We start from the raw sequence: 19,312 nt of genomic DNA, 5'->3' as shown, positions 1-19,312 counted from the left end.
ATGGTGGTGGGTACCCAAAGTTCGGCACGCCAGAACTTAACACGTTTTTACTTGTTATTTGTCTGTTCTATCCTCAACTCATGTATTCTTGACTTGAAGCCTTTTGGATATTTTATTTCTACTGCTGATGTTACGAAGAACTCTATTTTAGTTTACTGCAGACTTTCAGATAGTTATAAGGGGGTGTTTGTATTTAAACGTAGAAGTGAAAACTAAAATATTGTGTTGCCCAAAAAGTAATTGCGGATTATTTAAAAGAAAGTAAATGCATTTTAAATTAAACTTAGAATGAACTTTAATCAAATATACTTTTTTTACAGTTTTTTTTCTAAAGCAAGCTAAAAGTAACAGCTGATAACTGACAGAAGAAAGAATGCTATTACAGAGTCACAAGCTGTGAAAAAATTTGTCAACGCCGACTATATGAAAAATCCGCAATTACTTTTTGGGCAACCCAATAGATAGCTGATGGACAGTTTAAAGAAGTAGGGGAGAGGAAGCAGTATCATTATTATGTAAAAGTCTATTTTTTTTTTGTCTTTATGTCCATAAAGACTTAACTATGACGCAACCGATTTTCTTGAAATGTTCGCAGCGAAGAGTGATTCTATGATGAATTACGGGATATGTTGAAGGTTGCCTATTCCCTAACAACCCCAAAGAATACATGTGGCGAATTTAACATAGAAATAATGCTTCAAGTGCCTGGGAGTCATCCTAACACCAACAACCCCGACCATGCCAAATTACAGCATGTTTATGCCAATCTGGGTCTCAAATACACGATTTTTAGGAGTGGAGTACGAACTAGCATTAAAACATGAAATAAGATCATTATAGACTGTTTCGCGCACCTGCAAAAGACTCTAATAAGTTCTTAATTTACACCTGAAATTACCATATAAAGTAAAGTATCTAAGCGTCCACCTCTCCTTGGATCGGATCTATAGTTTCATCATAATATTGATCTTAAATTAAAGTCATTTAGAAGTGAAGACACAAACGTTTTGGGCCAAGTATCAGTACGTCTTCAAAAAAATACATCCCAAATAAAACATGTTGCCTGATCAAATGAAAAGTTGTGAAAGGTTTATGAGGATAGAGTACGAGTTTAATGATTAGTTTTGGACCAGCCATAAAAAAGTATAAAAATGCAGACCCAGACAAACCTACAAAGCCTTAAAAATATTTAGTTTCGAACCCTGCAGGAAACAGTTAACGCGTTTCTTAGATTAGGCTGAAAAGAAGGTGCAGATATTAATACGACCCATATAATCTAGATTGCAACTACTTCGCAAATACGAGATCGTTACACAGCAACGATTGCAAATCGTTGAAATTTATATTTGGCAACCCTATGCCTGATTAGACGTTTATTTGCTAATCAGCTGGTCGCTCTGCATTAATTGCAATTAAATAACTAGTGCATCTGTTGTCTACCATCGAAATTATTAAAAGTTTAAACATTAATTTAGTGTACATAATATAAAAGTAGCCGTTGAGTGGAGCTGAGGTGTTTTCATTTCGCTTCTCAAAGAAAAATATCTGTTTCTCGGAATAGGTACTATCTATTAGAAAAAAAATTAAATCTTTTTTGGAGTAGGCCCAAAATGAACTCCAAAGATCTTGGTGGTAGTGTTAGATCGCAGCATGTTGTCCTCCCCTCCTACAGGTGTGGGTGCCTTGGCACCTGTAGTCGAGAGTAATGCTTCAAGGGAACAACTAGTCGTCAGACTAATTAATAAGGAAGAGACGGATAAACCAGAGGGATGCACAGTTCGTCCCCAGCCTTTAAGTAAAGGTAGTGTTTCCGACTCGGATTCAGACAGCGACAGTGTCAATGAAACAGTCATCGCAGCCGAATCGAGAAATGAGGGCAGCGGAATGACGGCAGAGGTGAGCGATGGCTTCGCGTAGCTCACAAGCAGACCGGGAAAGCGATTCGGGGCACGACGAAGGAGACAGAGGAGTTTTTACCGGCAGCGCAATCGGGCGAAAGTGCAGGATGCTTGAAGGGACAGAACTGACATTCCAAGAACTTCTACGGAAGCTGGAAAGAGAATCAGATGTTCTGAAGAGCATAACACTGCTAAAGTGCTGAAGAAGGAAAAGGGCTCCCGTTTTCAAGTACCCTGGGAATACCAAGGCGGTGGCTATGTTGTTGTTGTTGTAGCAGTTGTAGGGTGACTTGGCGCTGGTTTTCTGCTTTCTGCTTTATATTTTTTTGCTACAATTTAGCTAAAAATTTTGTTCTATTTTTTTCTTATTTTCTATTTTTTTTATTTTTTTTTCACGCGTTTGAATAACATCAGGCGTTAGAACAATAAAATTTATTTCGACCGGTCCGGAATTGCAGGGCGACGTCACTAACCGCGGATTGCAGGGCGACGTCACTAACCGCTAGGCTATTCCTATAGTGTGGGTGGGTCTGTCGGAGTTGTGGTTTTCCTCTAAGTGCTTGTATAGGACCTCCGTGGGGCTTGATCTGGGCCTTGAGATCCATATTAGCATTGGCTTGATTGTGTTGAGGAAGGTTTTATTTTTGTATTGGTTTTTAGTACGTATACGTATACGCAGTTCCCGCAACAATTTAACGAAAATTAGCTGAATTAGCGCATTATTTCCAAGGCTTTTTATTTTATAAATAGAAGTTAGGCTCAGTGAAATTGTCTATTTCAATAAATTTTCTGGAGCCATTTAAGGGGTGAGACTATTGAATCCCGTCGCTAATGATTTTTTTTAGATTCTATTTTTTTGTTGTTTTTTTTTTGCTTTTTTTTTCTTTTTGATTTTTTTTTGCTTCAGCAATATATTTTTTTCTGCTGCACTTATTGGAGCCTTTTACTATTGCATCTTGACTGCTCCTGCTGCAATTTTTTTTTGGAACTTTTAACCTTTTTTTTTGGTTGATCCCCATTCGCCTGGCTGGACTAGCTTTGTTTGAGATTGATGTTAGCGGGAACGGGAAACCCTCATCGACAAACCCGCATATCCTTTCGATGATGAATTTGGGAGAAATTCGCCAACGGCTTTTGGGCATTTCATCGAGTAATTTGTGAAGATTGTGAAAACTTGGCCCTGCGTCTGGTTACCAGACCAAGAAGTGTTTTAGAAAGTGTAAAATTTTGTTGACTAAGTCTCTCAAACGTCCAGAACTAAAATTTTTAAAGAGAATATATCAAAATTGGTTAAAGACAAAAAAAAAAAAAGTATTATTTAAAGTAAAAATAGATATAAATATTGATAGGAAAAAATTAGAACTCAAACTTTTGTAAGTGTTGTGCAATTTCAATGGTAAAAAGAAAAAGTCTAGAGACAAATAAAATAAAGAAAATTAGCTAAAACTGTTGTGCTAAAAATTAAATTTTTTTTTTAAAAAGAAAGTAAAAGACAGTGGTTAAAGACAAAAAAAAAAGGAAAAAAAAAAACATAGACATTGAATGCGTGAGTGTGTAAGTGCTTTGTTGCTGATTTCACCAATTTCCTGTCCATATCCGGTTTTAAATACCTCCTTGGAATCGCTGTGTTGGAAAATATCCCGGAACCGGAACACTTGAAAGATCTTTCAACGGGGGACATTTTTCAAAGTTATTAAACACCCTTTTTGATTAGATTTTAATACCCACCGAAGTTCAACGTGGTATTCACCTTGTTTTTTTGGTGTAACTAAGCAAATATCATTCAAAGTGATCAAATGGCCGCTTAGCCATCATCCCATCAAGTGGTTGGTTGGCTCAGTGGTGGGGGTCGCTGACTCTGAAGTGAGAGGTCGTGGGATCGAGCCCGGGTTCGGTCATTTAATTTTTCTTTTCAAAATTTATTTTTTTTTTGTCTAATTAATTAATTAGATCAATAATTTTTGTTTTTTTAAATAATTCCATTTTGGTTTGGATGATATTTGTTTGGTAACTCTCGTGGGTAAGGCAGTATATGGGAGGAAGAGGAAGCACTTGGTGCACTTTAATGTACCATACAGAGAAATAATTCTGATTAAAGCTACATACATACATCCAATGCATTTCGAATGTAATCCACCACGGCACAGTGGGTCGCAGGTTCATATCCCCGAACCAGAATGAAATTTTAAATGGATTTCCATTCTTAATTAAAGTTTTTGCCATTAACTTTTCTTTTACATTTTCTTTTATTTTTAAATTTTGCATGCACATTTGATTTAAATTAACCCCATGATATCCGAATGGGATATATTTCTTTCAGTTTTTTTTTTTCTTTGAAATTGCACATACACCGGTTAGGTTTATTTGTCATTTAGCTAGGCTGTTAGCCTTTTAGTTTTGTTTCCTGTTTTTAAAGTAAAGGGATAGTTGTTTTTAGAATCATTGTTGCCTAAATTATTATTGGACTAGTTGCTACCTAAATAATTATTGTTACTTGAATTAGATTTGGTCTAGGCCACAATGAACGTCAATTATCTGGAAATTGTTTTAATGAATTTATTAATGCTGTTTAGGATTAAGGTTATGTGAAAGTTCAAGTTGGCTTTTTCTAGAATTTTAATGGATTATTTTGGATTTTGTTTAATAAACAACATAATGAATATTAGCTAAATTTCCGTTTTGTGATTCCGGGGCTACAAACATTTGAAGGGTAGGTACAGTGGGACCAATGGATAAATATGATATAACTTTGGGTTTTAGTCCTGGTCATGGATGGGCGGGCGTATTACGATGTGAACATCTCTGCATCGGTGGTAGACAAAACCCTCTCTTGAAAATTCCCCCTTTTTTTTTACTTTCCTCTCTCTATTTCTCTCTCCCTCTCTTCTATCTTTCGCACGCACACTTTTAAAATAATATAGTGTAGACATCCCATAGTTTGAGTTTTCAGCCTTAAAGAACCTCCCCATTGCCGACGAGACAGAAGCCGGAAGCTAGCTGCGTGCTGCTGATTTCAGCTCAACCATTTCAGACCATCTTGGGGTTTACTAGACCTAGCGTTGTATGCTACACAGTTTATTGTGTTCTATCTTTCGTCTGCTTGATTCTGTTGAGTGTCAAGACCCAGGAACTCCGCGACTAAGATGGGATGCGTCCACAGGGATCTTGGTCTGAGTCGAGTGGGTCTGGCCGGGCAGTTAAACAGGTGACGTGTATCGTGCGGTCCCTGGTTACAGTCGGGACATACATCTTGCACGTCGGCATCAATCCTAGCTCTGTGGGAATTGAGGGGGCTGCATCTGCCGGAACGTAATTGAGCCAGAACTACTCTGGTTTGCCGGGGGAGGTCGATTTCTTCGGGTGCAATGGGTGGGGGTCGTTCTCCAAGGACTACATTCACCCGGTAGCCAATTAACGCGTCTGCTACCGTGTCTGCATGAATGTTGTTCAGACCCGCTTGATATGCCGCTTGATCTAGAGGTTCTCTCTTGTAGCGCTGAACCTCACGCTCTAGATCGTGTAGATCTACCTTAAGGCTTCTGGGCGGTGGGTATCTATCCACAAGATGATGATTTGGATGATTTCTGCGATAACAGCCCAAAAGGTATTGCTTAGACAGCATGTAGTTATGTCTTCGCACTGGTAGGATCTTTGTCTCCTGATGGAGGTGGTCCACATGAGAACTGAGGAGACAGCCCGTCGCAGTTCGGAGGGCGGCATTCTGACAGATCTGAATATTATTCCACTGCGTGTCACAAAGTTGACGTGACCACACTGGCGCTGCATAACTTACCACAGACCGGCCAATTGCTTTGTACGTGGTCAACAAGGTTTCTTTGTCTGCACCCCAAGTGCTGCCAGCGAGTGACTTGAGGACCTTGTTTCTACTTTTGACTTTATTGCAGATTGCTGTAGCATGTGGGGAGAAAGTGTAGGAGCTGTCAAATGTGACGCCAAGTATTTTGGGACACTTGATGGTCGGAATCATTTCTCCATCGACCATCACAGTCAGCTCAGTATTCACCTCACGCGTATTTGTAGTGAACAGTGTGGCTGAGGATTTGGTGGCGGATATCTTCAGATTTCTTGCAGCGAAATATGAGGCAAGCTCGTAGAGGTGGACGTTCAACCTATCGCAGATGTCATCAATGGGTGGGGGGCCTGATGCCATGATCGTACAATCGTCCGCATATGATACGATCTCTATGCCGTCTGGAGGAGGTGGGATGGAGGATAGGTAGAGGTTAAACAGAGCCGGAGATATCACCCCACCTTGGGGAACTTCCTGTTTCACTCTACGGTGTTTCGACTTCTTATCCCTAAATTCCACAAATGACTGGCGGCCACACAGATAATTCGCAACCCAACGTTTCAGGCCTGGCTGGAGGGCGATGTCCTCAAATAATTTGGCATGGCTGACCGTGTCGAATGCCTTCGATAGGTCTAGTGCCACGAGGACCGTCCTATTACATGGCCTGGGTTGATTGAAGCCACGGCAAATGTGTGTGGTGATGGCATGCAAAGCTGTTGTTGTGCTATGCAGTCTCCGAAATCCATGTTGATGCTCGGCGAATGGAAATTTTCCTACGAGGCTTGGGAGGAGTAATGCCTCAAGCGTCTTTGCCACTGGTGAGAGAAGGGAGATCGGTCTGTACGACTCCCCCAAACTCGTGTCTTTTCCAGGCTTCAGTAGCGGGATCACTCTGCCCATTTTCCAGACATTGGGAACTATAAGAGTGTTCAATGACAGGTTAAGGACAGTGGTAAGGTACTCAACTCCAGGTGAATCCAGATTCTTCAGCATCAATGTAGAGATTCCGTCGGGGCCCAACGCCTTGGAAGATTTGGCGCCACGGATGACATTCGTAACTTCGCCCTCGGTAAATTGTGATGGCTGTTCATCGGCTCGGAGACCACGAATACGGCGAATGGCTCTCCTCCTTGGCCCATCTCTTCGGATCAGTCACGGTTATCTCGCCAAAAGTGACTGAGGTCCTGTCGTCCCGTCTACCGGGGTTCGAGAGAGACTTAACAGTGGCCCACAGTTTGCCTGCACCGGTGCCTAAGTAACATTGATGTGCTTGTGGCCGGGAATTTCCTCCCGGCCACAAGCACATCAGAGGGGGGTGGCAGTTCATTGAAGCGGCGATTGGTATACTCTCTGAAGCCAGTCCAATTGGACTTCTTATAATTGATGAACGTCCGGCGCTCAGAGGTTATGAAGTCGGGTGGTCGGTCGATGGTGAGGATTATGGGGAGGTGGTCTGACCCCAAAGAGGTGACGGCTTGCCAGGATACGTCACTCAGGAGATCAGGGGATGCAATTGAGATGTCTGGCGGGCTGCTGCACCTCCTCGTAATCCTAGTGGGGGCATCCTCATTCGCCGTGCAAAACGTGGAGCTATCTATCTGCTCTGCCAAAGCTATACCACGCTGGTCGTTACCTAGGGGAGAATGCCATGACGTGTGATGTGCATTAAAATCCCCCAGAACCAGATGACTATGACCAGATAGCAACCCACTTATGTCGGGGTTGTAAGCCTGGCCATCAATCGGGACACAGCTACCAACCGGCGGTATATACACGTTGTATATCTCTATCTCGGCAGTACCAGACCTGACTGCTACCCCCATACATTCCATGTATGAGTCACTAGCGTCAAGCGCAGGCGAGATAGGTCTATACTGCACGGAATGGTGTAAAACGAAGACTAATCCCCCACCTCCATTCCTTGAGCGATCCTTACGTAGCACATTGTAACCGTGACAACTGTGCAAGCTGCAGGTGTTAGTCAGCTTTGTCTCCTGGATCGCTGCGACCGATATGCTCTTCCGACTCATAAAATCTACGATCTCCTCAATCTTGCCACGCAGTCCGTTGCAGTTTAACTGCAAGAATGATACACTTCCCGGCACTGGCCTGGCAATAGTAGGGCTAGGGTGCTGTCGTTGCACAAATTGACGTACGGGAGAGGTCGGGGGGTCACATAGTCCGACGACGGCGACGCTCGTGACCCACTGCTGGCTATGTTCGCACAGCACCTAGCGACATAGCCAGTCTGACTATACTCCCGTAGCGAAGTTAGGCCAGAGCAAGAACGGAAATGTACCCACTCCAAGCATCGGTTAAACCTCACCGACACTGACCGATGATGAAGGCGGTTCTGGCAAACGGAACAGAACCAGGGTCCGGGGTTCTTTTCAATCCCGGCACGGACCAGAAGCGTACGGAAAATGCACTCCGGGATGTGCCTCTCCCATGACGAAAAAAGACGAACACGTACACTGAGGCGGCAGCCCTTGCCGATGAAGATTCCATCGGGTCAATCCGGTGCGTACAACCGGCTGCCAGCGGTGGCTATCCCCTCCTAATGTGCCGACGTTTGTGAGGTACTATGCCATGTAAAAACTGAGTCATCAGGCGGTGCGGTGGCGGGACACTCAAGAACGCCTAACGGACATGGGGCGGACAACGAGATGATCACCGACTTTCTATATTAGGAGGACTAGGATAAGTAAAGATCCTAATACTAAAACATCAGGCAGTCCTGGGTCGAGAGACCCAACACAGCCTAACGAACAGGGACCCGACGACGAAACCAACAACGACTTTCTCGAGATTTGGAAGACTAGGATGGATAAAGATCCTAATGCTGAATATTGCCTTAATTCAGAACCCATCGATCACCCGGAACAAAGTTTCTGGGCTGAACCAGAAACTAGCAATTATTCTACGCTTACACTGGTACTCGGCCGAGAACGTGCGTTATTTGTCATAAAATAATAAATTTTGTGTTTTCTCCAGAGTTGTCAACGTCGGATGCAACAGCGATGAGACAGGGAGACGGTGGAGCATCATTTTATTTGCCTTTCGACTCTCCGACACCGCCGCCTACGTTGGAGATGTAACGCTTGGTGAGGAAACCAAAACAGACAGAAAATGAGGTACTAATAGGGTGCGGTGCGAACTCTCATCACATTTCGTGGCGAAGTACCAATATTAATAAGCGGGGCCAAGCCCTGGCAGCATTCTTGAATACTAATGACCTAATAACACGAAATATTGGTAGCATTGCTAACTTTGTTAATAGTAGGTTTTAGATATGACAATACGTTCGGAAAATCTAATCGATGAGTTTCAGGATTGGATGGTCTCCATGGAGCACTCCTTCTCAGAAGGCTATTCAGAAGAAGGCTTGGGCAAGATAATTTATTCGTAACATTGAGAAAGAGGTTCGCAGACTTTTTAACAGAGCACGTCGTAAAAAAGCGGAAGATTATCAGAGCGGCAAAACGTGCCTCCTGAAAGCTATTCTGCGACCAGGTCGATAGCGTTAATAACGCCCCCAAGATGAAAAATCCATGTCCAAACTGAAACGTTTGTAGACGATATTGGACAGAGAGAAGAAACAACGGAGGACATGTTGAGGCTTTTGCTGAAAACCCATTTTCCACAGGATACGACGGGACTCACGAAGACACCGGAATCTTGGAATTATGACGTTGATCGGAGGTTTATCATAACGGAATTTATGGTCAAGGAAGCTTTGAGGAACTTCAAACCATTTAAATCACTCAGACCTAATGGAATATTTTCGGCGTTAATACAAAAGGAGGCCCAAAATCTGACGCCTCACCTGGGCACTATTTTCACAGCGTGGTTAGGACTTGCATATACTCCGAAAGCCTGGCAGGAGGCAAGGGTGGTGTTTATACCCAAGTTATGGGACACCATGAGCCTACAGGCCTATAAGCCGAACGTTCTTCTACTCAAAACCATGAAACGCATTGTGGATACCATGATCAAGAGTAGGACATCCAGCGAACTGCTTATATGCATGCCTATGTCAAAGGAAGGTCGGAGGAGATTGCCCTGTACGAGTTTTTGCATAAAATAGAAGAATCATACCCAAAAGGTATTTACCCAATTTACCATGCCATATAAAAACTTCTCAAAAGAGGTGTCGCACTGCGGCACACCGTTCGGAATCGGGTAATAAATAAAGCTTTAATGAGCTTCAGACTCTTAATTGGCATAACGGTCTATATGGCAGCTATATCTAAATACAGTCCGATCTGAACCATATTTAGGTCGGGAGTCAGGAGGCTTAAAAAAGCCCACTGTTTTAAATTTCAGCGAAATCGGGTAATAAATAAAACTTTTGTCGTCTTCAGACCCTTTATCGTGAGATCGGTGTATATGGCAGCTATAGCTAAATATTGTCCGATCTGAACCATATTTGGGTCAGTTGTCGGAAAGCCTTAAATTACTCACTGTTTCAAATATTAGTGAAATCGTATAAACAATTATGGGCTTTAGACCCTTTATCGGAAGGTCGGTCTATATAGCAGCTATATCCACATATGGTCCGATTTGGCCCGTTCAAGAACTTAACCAGCGTGCATCAAAAAGACGCATCTCTGCCAAATTTCAGCTCAAAATCTCAATTTTTGAAGGCTCTAGAGTGATTACAACAGACGGAGGGACAGACACACTGACATCGTTAAATCGTCTTAGAATTTTACAACGATCCGATATATATATATATATATATATATATATATATATATATATATATATATATATATATATATATATATATATATATATATATATATATATATATATATATATATATATATATATATATATATATATATATATATATATATATATATATATATATATATATATATATATATATATATATATATATATATATATATATATATATATATATATATATATATATATATATATATATATATATATATATATATCATGTTGCAAACGGACTAAATGAATATATATCCTACGGTGGTGGCTCATTACACTATATTTTTATTGGCTTATTACACTATATCGGAAGATCGGTCTATATGGCAGCTATATCCAAATATGGTCCGATCTGGACCACATTTGCCAGGAATGGGTAGGGGTCTATCAGAATACACTGTGCTTAAAATTTCATCGAATTCGGTTAATAAATAGACCTGTTATGGCCTCAATACCCTATATCGGCAGATCGGTTGGTCGATCAAATACTTAGGAGTGATCTTGGATGAGAAACTTAATTGGAAGTGTCACATTCAGGAGCATACTGAGAAGGCTCACAGATGTAGGGCACTATGTAGACGGGCTATGTAGGTTCGAAATGGGGCCTGAACCCTAGGATAGTCCACTGGCTCTACAGGAGCGTGATTAGACCAATACTTACATACGTCTTAGTAGTTTGGTGGACTGCTATGGATAAAAAGTGCAACGTAAGGACCATACAACAGGTTTAGAGAACATGTTGTCTTGTTGTACCCATAGTGATGAGTACCACGCCCATGCCACGCTCACCCCAGACATGGGGTAGTTCAGATATAAACGAAAGGGGTGAGCTGCTTATCGAATTTATTATAAGTTGCAATCTGGCGATTTGTAATAAAGAGAGGCAGGAGGTACTAGATGTTACATTTGTATCGGTAGATCTTGAGGATGGATATGTGACTGGGAAGTGTTGGATGACCACAGCTTCTCTGATCATCGGTATATTAATATCACCCTTGGAAAAAATACTGCAGAAGTGGTCCCTCGGCTAAACCGAAGGAAGGCGGATTGGGATAGATTTTGACACACATTCTGTACGACTATCCCTTACAGACCAGAAAAGGAATTAGAAATTACGGAAGCTATAGAATTAATTGTCAAGCTGATCACGAAGAACGTGAATGACTCGCTTGTGTCAGCATGTTCTAGTGCCAAGCCAAGAGCCAAACAGCGACCATTGGTCTATGGAAGGACTGCAGAAAACTCTTCAACAGAGCAAAAGCCACAAGAGCACCACACGATTGCGACATCTATAAGGCAGAGCTAAGAAAATATAAGGGCGAGCTGAGAAAGGTTTAGAACAAATCCTGGGTAGAATTCTGCAGCTCCGTGGAGAATACATTTAGGCTAGGCTAGGAATATTCTGTCCTTGAGATCCATTACGGTGGGGTATATTCAGAAGTCGGAGAATGTATCGGCAATGTCTAGTGAGGAAACACTAGAACTACTCGTTGATACACATTTCCTGGGAAATTCTCTTTCCATCCCCATCATCCTTTATGCTGAAGACTCTTGAGAGGTTAATAGAAACATATGTTAGGGCAAAAATCCCTGTAGATCGCCTGTCGCAGCAGCAGCATGCATGAAACACTGAATCAGCCCTTCACGACCTAATCGGCTACCCAGAGGGTTCTCTCGCCGCCAAGGAATATATGATGGTAGCATTTCTTGACATTGAAGGTGCTTTCAATAATGTAAAGCCGACGTCTATCACGAAGGAGTTGGAGTTTTTATGCATCAACTCTTCCGTAACAAAGTTTACTAATAACTAACTTACTATAGATGCATTACGGCAGGCTTGGGATCTGTGGATCTAAACAGATGGGTCAGCAGAGGAACACCTAAAGGAGGTGTACTGTCTCCTCTACTTTGGAATACATCCATTAAGGAGAAAAAGGTGTAAAAGTGGTCGCGTATGCTAAAGACGTGGCAATTGCGGTTAGGGGAAAGTTTCCCAGCACTTTAAGACATATACTTCAGGAAGCTCTACATGCAACAGCTACGTGGCCTACTGAAAGTGGTCTTGGTATAAATCCGTGCAAGACAGAAGTAGTTCTTTTCAGCAGGAGATACAAGTTGCTTACAGTGGAACCTGTCTCCTTGGGTGGAGAGAATGTTCCATATAGAGAAAACGCAAAATACCTGGGTGTTTTGCTGGACAGGAAATTGAACTTCAAATCCAACATTTTGGAAAGGAATAGAAAGGCAACTCTTGCCCTATACACCTGCTAGAGAGCCATTGGCAAAAGCTGGGGGTTTAGACCGCGTGTCATGCATTGGGTATATACTACAGTTGTCGGACCTATTATGCGATATGGTGTTGTGGTCTGGTGGACGGCGCTTCAAAATCCACCTACTGCTCAATACTAACCCGGATCCAAAAGATGGTTCGTTTGTGCATCACAGCCGCACTGAGTACGACACCATCTGATGCACTGAATTTAATGCTACATCTTATGCCTCTGGACATTGTGGCTACCCAAATTGCAGCGACCACTGCCGTGAGGTTAAGTGAGCTTTCTCATTGGCGGCTACGGACACTGTGTTATCCTTGATACAATATCCGATGTTCTAGGCAGTGTGGATTACACCTTACCTGGGCCGCTTTTTGATAAAAAGTACTGTACCACTATTCCTGATAGAACCGATTGGAACTACGATATCCCTGGTAAAAGAAGTTACATAGACTTCGACCAGATGGGTTTTGGGGTGTACTATATAGATCTGGAACTGGTCATATCGAAGGGGTTACCCGACCACTGCAGTGTGTATCAAGCAGAGATCTTTGCAATTAAGGAAGTGGTGGAATGGCTAAGATATAATGTCATTACGACGATTGGCATAAATATCTTCTCAGACAGCCATTAAATCCCTGGAAACCGCTATACTATAGAACACCTTCTGTGTGTGAGTCCTGCACTAGCAGTCAAAAGGAGTTCCACTTTAGGTTTTCGTTTCTTTTAAAACCTGTCTGATTTAGTGGATGTGAACATTCGCAAGTTATTGGGATTTTCAAAGCGATCTGGGTGGTTTAACGGTAGGAACTAGAAGGCATCTTCCTTCGTCTGTTCCTGTGGTATCACAATGGACAAAACGTCTAAGTGAGTCTGATGGCAGACTGCCACTTAAACCTAACTCAACCTAACCTAATGTTGTTTATATCAAAAGGTTGTGAAGACAATTTTATTAAGGGTTGCTTTCATTCAACTGACAACAAAAACAGCTGAATTCTTTATGTTTTTGTCAGAAGAAATAGAGCCTCGCTCTAATCGAAAAAATAACAGTGCTATTTTGAAAAGTGATTTTAATGTGTTAGATTCATTCGGATTACACTATGTGTGCAACTTTAACAATAGCAAAATTTGACATGTCATACGACAAGAACATGTAGTGCGATGGTACCTTAAGCAAAATATGCCATATTGGTCAGACCCAAGGCGGATTTAAAAAGGTGGTCTCACGCGAACAGCAGTTAACAGTCGGCCAGATTTGACGGTATTAAGATGTCAGATTTTTGTTTTCATTCTTTTTATTGTTATCTTCTTTTCACATATTCTCTGCTCATTTGCGCACACGTATACACACACGCACACAAATTTCTGTGTGTGTGTGTCGAAAAAACTTCACTCAGCTTGATATGAGACCAACTTTAATTGTTTCGCCATGGGTCAGGCCAAAGATTTTAGGAATTGTACAACATAGTCAAACTGCTTTGTCTTCTTTTTTAGTGAGTCGCACAGATAAGGTTCATACGTGTGAGAAACTCCTTTTTTTACTTGCGGTATGATGTTTACATTTTAAAATATTTCCATTAAATAAGAAATAGTCCTTTAAATTTGCTATAAATGGTGCCAAAACATAAAGAAAAATTTTATTTGCAAATTTCGCAAACTTACGAAGGACCAAAAAGACCTTGAATATAACCTGTGGAAGAAAGACCAAGATTTTAGGAAGACCAAGCAGACCGTATGTCTTGGTCATATACGGTCTTTGGGTCAGTCAGCAAACCACATGTACTCCATGAGTCAACATTGCATCCCGAAAAAATTACGGTATGATGCGGTTTATGTGTCGGCGGCGTCATTGGGCCGTACTTCTTCCATAACGATCAAGACCGGCACATTAATGTGAATGGGATTCGCTTCCGTTCAATAATAACAGAATATTTTAAGCCCCAAATTGGATGATATGGACATGGAGGACATGTGGTTCCAACAAGATGGCGCCACTAACCACATAGCGAATTTCACAATCAATTTATTGGAAACCAAGTTTGGAGAAGATGTTAATTCAAGCCATCGTTCAGTCGATTGGCCGCCTCGGTCGTGCGATTTGAAGCCGTTGGACTGTACCGTAAACGGCTGAGTACATTTTTTTCTCGCGAAGTGCACTATCTGTCAACGAGTTTTGGTTATGTGTGTATTATAGTTTAGATCTATTCCGCAGAAAGAAAAAGGAAATGTAAAGACGTGAGTGTGAGCGAATTGAGAAGCACAGGAGTCAGAACGAAGTCCGAAAATTCTACCAAAGAATTAAACATCAAACCGATGGCTTCGGTGCAGGCACATCCTCCTGCAAAGACAAAGAAGGATATCTGGTAACTGACACAGATAGCATGCTGAGGATATGGAAAGAACATTTGAGAGAAATATTCTTCGTAAAATATATGGACCAGTTTGCGTTCATGGAGAATATAGGCTACGTTTGAACCACGAGCTGTATAACGACGATAGCTTAGTTATACGCATCAAAATACAACGGCTCCGTAGGCTAGGTCATGTTATCAGAATGAATGAAGAAGCTCCAGCAAAGAAGCCTTTTGAAGGAAAACACGGTGGTACACGCAAACCGGGAAGACCAAAAGCCCGATGGTGGGAGACATCTTAAAACTTGGTGTCAAAGATTTTAGAATGCACGCAGAAGATCGAAGCGCTTGGAACGCTATTCTACGTTCGGCTAGTGGAACAAATGTTCTGTTATAGCCAATTAAAGTGAGTAATATCTAATAAGATACAATCAGACATAATTAGATAGATATTCATCTCAAATTTTTCGAATTATAGACTTTTTTACGTACTAGGGATTTTAATGGCTAACGCCACTCCAAAGTTAGCATATAGAGTTAATAAATAGGTGTCCGGATTTATTTGCCCTCTACTGTACTTTAATTTGTGTAGGGTTATTTAAACAAAAACCACCTCTTAAACATGGAGGTTAATTTTTGTACCCACCACCAAAGGATGGGGGTATAATCATTTTGTCATTCCGTTTGCAACACATCGAAATATCCATTTCCGACCCTATAAAGTATATATATTCTTGATCAGCGTAAACAACTAAGACTATCTAGCAATGTCCGTCCGTCTGTTGAAATCACGCTACAGTCTTTAAAAACAGATATATTGAGCTGAAATTTTACACAGATTCTTTTTTTGTCCATAAGCAGGTTAAGTTCGAAGATGAGCTATATCGGACTATATCTTGATATAGCCCCCATATAGACCGATCCGCCGATTTAGGGTCTTAGGCCCATAAAAGCCACATTTATTATCCGATTTTGCTGATATTTGGGACAGTGAGTTATGTTAGGCTCTTCGACAGCCCTCATCAATTTGGCACAAATCGGTCAAGTTTTGAATATAGCTGCCATATAGACCGAACTCTGGATTTAAGGTTTGGGGCCATATGTAGCTGCAATATAGACCGATCCGCCGATTTAAGGTCTTAGGCCCATAAAAGCCAAATTTATTATCCGATTTTGCTGAAATTTGGGACAGTGAGTTGTGTTAGGCCCTTCGACAGCCCTCATCAATTTGGCACAAATCGGTCAAGTTTTGAATATAGCTGCCATATAGACCGAACTCTGGATTTAAGGTTTGGGGCCATAAAAAGCGCATTTATTGTCCGATTTCGCCGAAATTTGGAACAGTGAGTTGTGTTAGGACCTTCGAAATTTTTCTTAAACTTGACCCAAATTGGTCCAGATTTGGATATAGCTGCCATATAGACCGATATCTCGATCTAAAGTCTTGGCCCCATAAAAGGCGCATTTATAATCCGATTTCACTGTATCGTATATGGTTTAAATTAGTTTATTTTTAGAAATAGCTACTAAAAAGATCAATATTTTGTTATACAATATTGAACAATGACTTGTACTTAGTAGTATTTGGATCAAATCGGAACATATTTCGATATAGCTGCTATGGGGCATAAGGTATGCATTTTTCACCGGATTTTGACGAAAGGTGGTTTACATATTACCCGAGGTGGTGGGTATCCAAAGTTCGGCCCGGCCGAACTTAACGTCTTTTACTTGTTTTTTAACCGATTTCGTTAAGATTTGAAACAGTGAGTTATTTTTAGCCTCCTGACACGTGACCTAAATATGGTTCAGTTCGTACTATATTTAGATATAGCTACCCTATAGATCGATCTGCCGATAAGGGGTCTGAAGTCAATAAAAGCTTTCTTTATTACCTGATTTCGCTGAAATTTGAAACATTGAGTAGATTAAAACCTCCCAACATCCGACCTAAATATGGTTCTGATCGGACTATATTTAGATATAGCTGCCAAATAGACCGATCCTCGGATAAGGGGACTGAAGTCTATAAAAGCTACGCGATTTCGCTGAAATTTGAAACTGTGAGTTTTTCTGAGCTTCACGATATCCGAATTTCTACAAAATTGAAAAGTGACATATAATTAGACCTCTTAATGTCCGTGCCGAATTTGAGTGCTTAAGTTATCCAATTTTCACCGGATTGAGACGAAATGGGGTTTATATATATACCCGAGGTGGTGGGTATCCAAAGTTCGGCTCGGCCAATCTTAATGCCTTTTTACTTGTTTTTACTCAGACGTTTAAATTTGGGAGAGCAAAACCTCATTTTTACACCAGGATTTCAACCCATATGTTCGACGCAATAAGCGATCTGAATTATTATAGCATTTTTAGGGCTAGGCGTTGGCCAGGCAATGAATGCTTCACCTCCTGATCCAAGCTTAAGCATTGATAACTTCTGTTGCATAACTTAATAATGCGGAAATTTATTTCCTATTACCGACATTTAACTTCATTGTCTTCTTTTGCTATATTTGCAAAAGTGATGTGAACACATGTTTATTTGGTTAATTAGTCTATTTACATATCTGGAAATGTTATTATTTTGTTAGCTTATGGCATTCTATGAGCTCTCCCCCATTTGATATAAAAAGCCTCAATATGAACGCTGATCATCAGTTGCAACATGAAGTACTTCGTTTTTATTGGAATTATAGCTCTGTCGGCTGTTAGCCAGGCCCAAGTAAGTATTATGATCTGCTTCTAAAGATAATGGTGGTGATAACTTGTTCAACCTCTTTTAGAATGGCCGGTGGCAAGGAGATTTGCATGGATTGTCCGGCCACAGGGGTTCAGGATTGCCTGGATTGTCCGGACACAGGGGTTCAGGACAGCCAGGATTGTCCGGCCACAGGGGTTCAGAACAGTCTGGTGAAGCAGGAGCACCAAGTTATGATTATTTCAGTCAACCTGGATTATCTGGAAGCAGGCGTCATGGCCAACGAGATCTTGAAGTTGAAGATTCCCGGCCAGCGCGTAGTTTAGATCCCCTCAACTCGGTACCTGAATGGAATGAAAATGATGAGGACGATCATGAATTTGGTCCATACCGAAAACCCCAAGATAATCAACAAGATAGGCGCAGACCACAGCGTTCCTTTGATTCATTTTACTCGGTTCCAGAATGGAATGAAGACAATGAGGCCGACCAAGGCTACAGAAAACGACAAGATAACCAACAAAATAGGCACAGAGCACAACCACAACGTCCCTTGCATCCACACTACTCCCATCCAGAATGGGAGGAAGAAGATGAGGGGGACCAACAATTCGGACGTTACCGTAAACCACACGACAATCAACAAGATAGGCGTAGGGGCAAAGCACAACCACAGATGCGCTTGCATCCATTCAACTCACATCCAGAATGGGAAGATGAAGATGAGGGCGACCAACAATTCGGTCCCTACCGAAGACCTCAAGACAATCAACAAAATAGACGTGGTGAAAGTCGTCCAATCCGTTCAAACGGTGATGAACTCTCCTCAGATGATCAGCTTGCTTCCTTCTTTGGTTTCCCAGCTGGGGATGTTCCCGAAGATTTAAAAAATTTCGTCAGACTTTTCTCAGGACCAAACAACGATTTCGGAGGTAACAATCAGTTTGAAGAAGATTAGATGATAATGACGAATCATCATCTACCTCTTCAGCTGCTGAGGAATAAACAAGTCCATATATATTTTATATGTACATACTTTGGAAACTATGGTCATAAATAATACCAATAAACAAACAATGAATAACTTGATTAAAATACAATTTTCATATCAGCAATTAATTTATGCAACTTGATGTAATTTTGATTTACTTAGTAATTTTGCTTCTATTGTAGCAGTAGTTCTGCAATTTCGGAGTAGCAAAAAAAGTCTGTTGTTTGCTGAAAATTACTGTAGCTCAATTATAAAGGGGGATGTTAAAGATGTTAAAGACGTACAGTTCGGCCTGGCCGAACTTTGGATACCCACCACTTCGGGTATATATATAAACCACCTTTCGTCAAAATCCGGTGCAAAAATGCATACCTTATGCCCCATAGCAGCTATATCGAAATATGTTTCGATTTGGACCAAATACTAATAAGTACAAGTCATTGTTCAATTGTGTATGACAAAATATTGATCTTTTTAGAAGCTACAATATATCTAGAAATAGAAAAGCCTAACATAAGTCACTGTGTCAAATTTCAATGAA

General features: G+C 41.2%; 1 protein-coding gene across 2 annotated transcripts in view; it reads left to right on the top strand.

Annotated features, from left to right (window-relative positions):
- LOC106085242 (uncharacterized) overlaps positions 1-18,899 on the top strand; it is a 137,706-nt gene extending 118,807 nt beyond the window's left edge. Inside the window, exons 2-3 of one of the 2 annotated variants that reach the window (XM_059368389.1) lie at positions 17,739-17,804; positions 17,866-18,899. In XM_059368389.1, the coding sequence (XP_059224372.1) occupies positions 17,748-17,804; positions 17,866-18,738 (930 nt within the window). In that variant the 5' untranslated portion in view covers positions 17,739-17,747 and the 3' untranslated portion in view covers positions 18,739-18,899. 2 annotated transcript variants of the gene reach the window in all.
- Positions 18,900-19,312: the final 413 nt, after the last annotated feature.

Source organism: Stomoxys calcitrans, chromosome 5 (assembly GCF_963082655.1).
Source record: "Stomoxys calcitrans chromosome 5, idStoCalc2.1, whole genome shotgun sequence".
Taxonomy (NCBI): Eukaryota; Metazoa; Arthropoda; class Insecta; order Diptera; family Muscidae; genus Stomoxys; species Stomoxys calcitrans.
The sequence above is the reverse complement of the archived record's forward strand: the minus strand, read 5'-3'. Positions and strand labels throughout refer to the sequence as shown.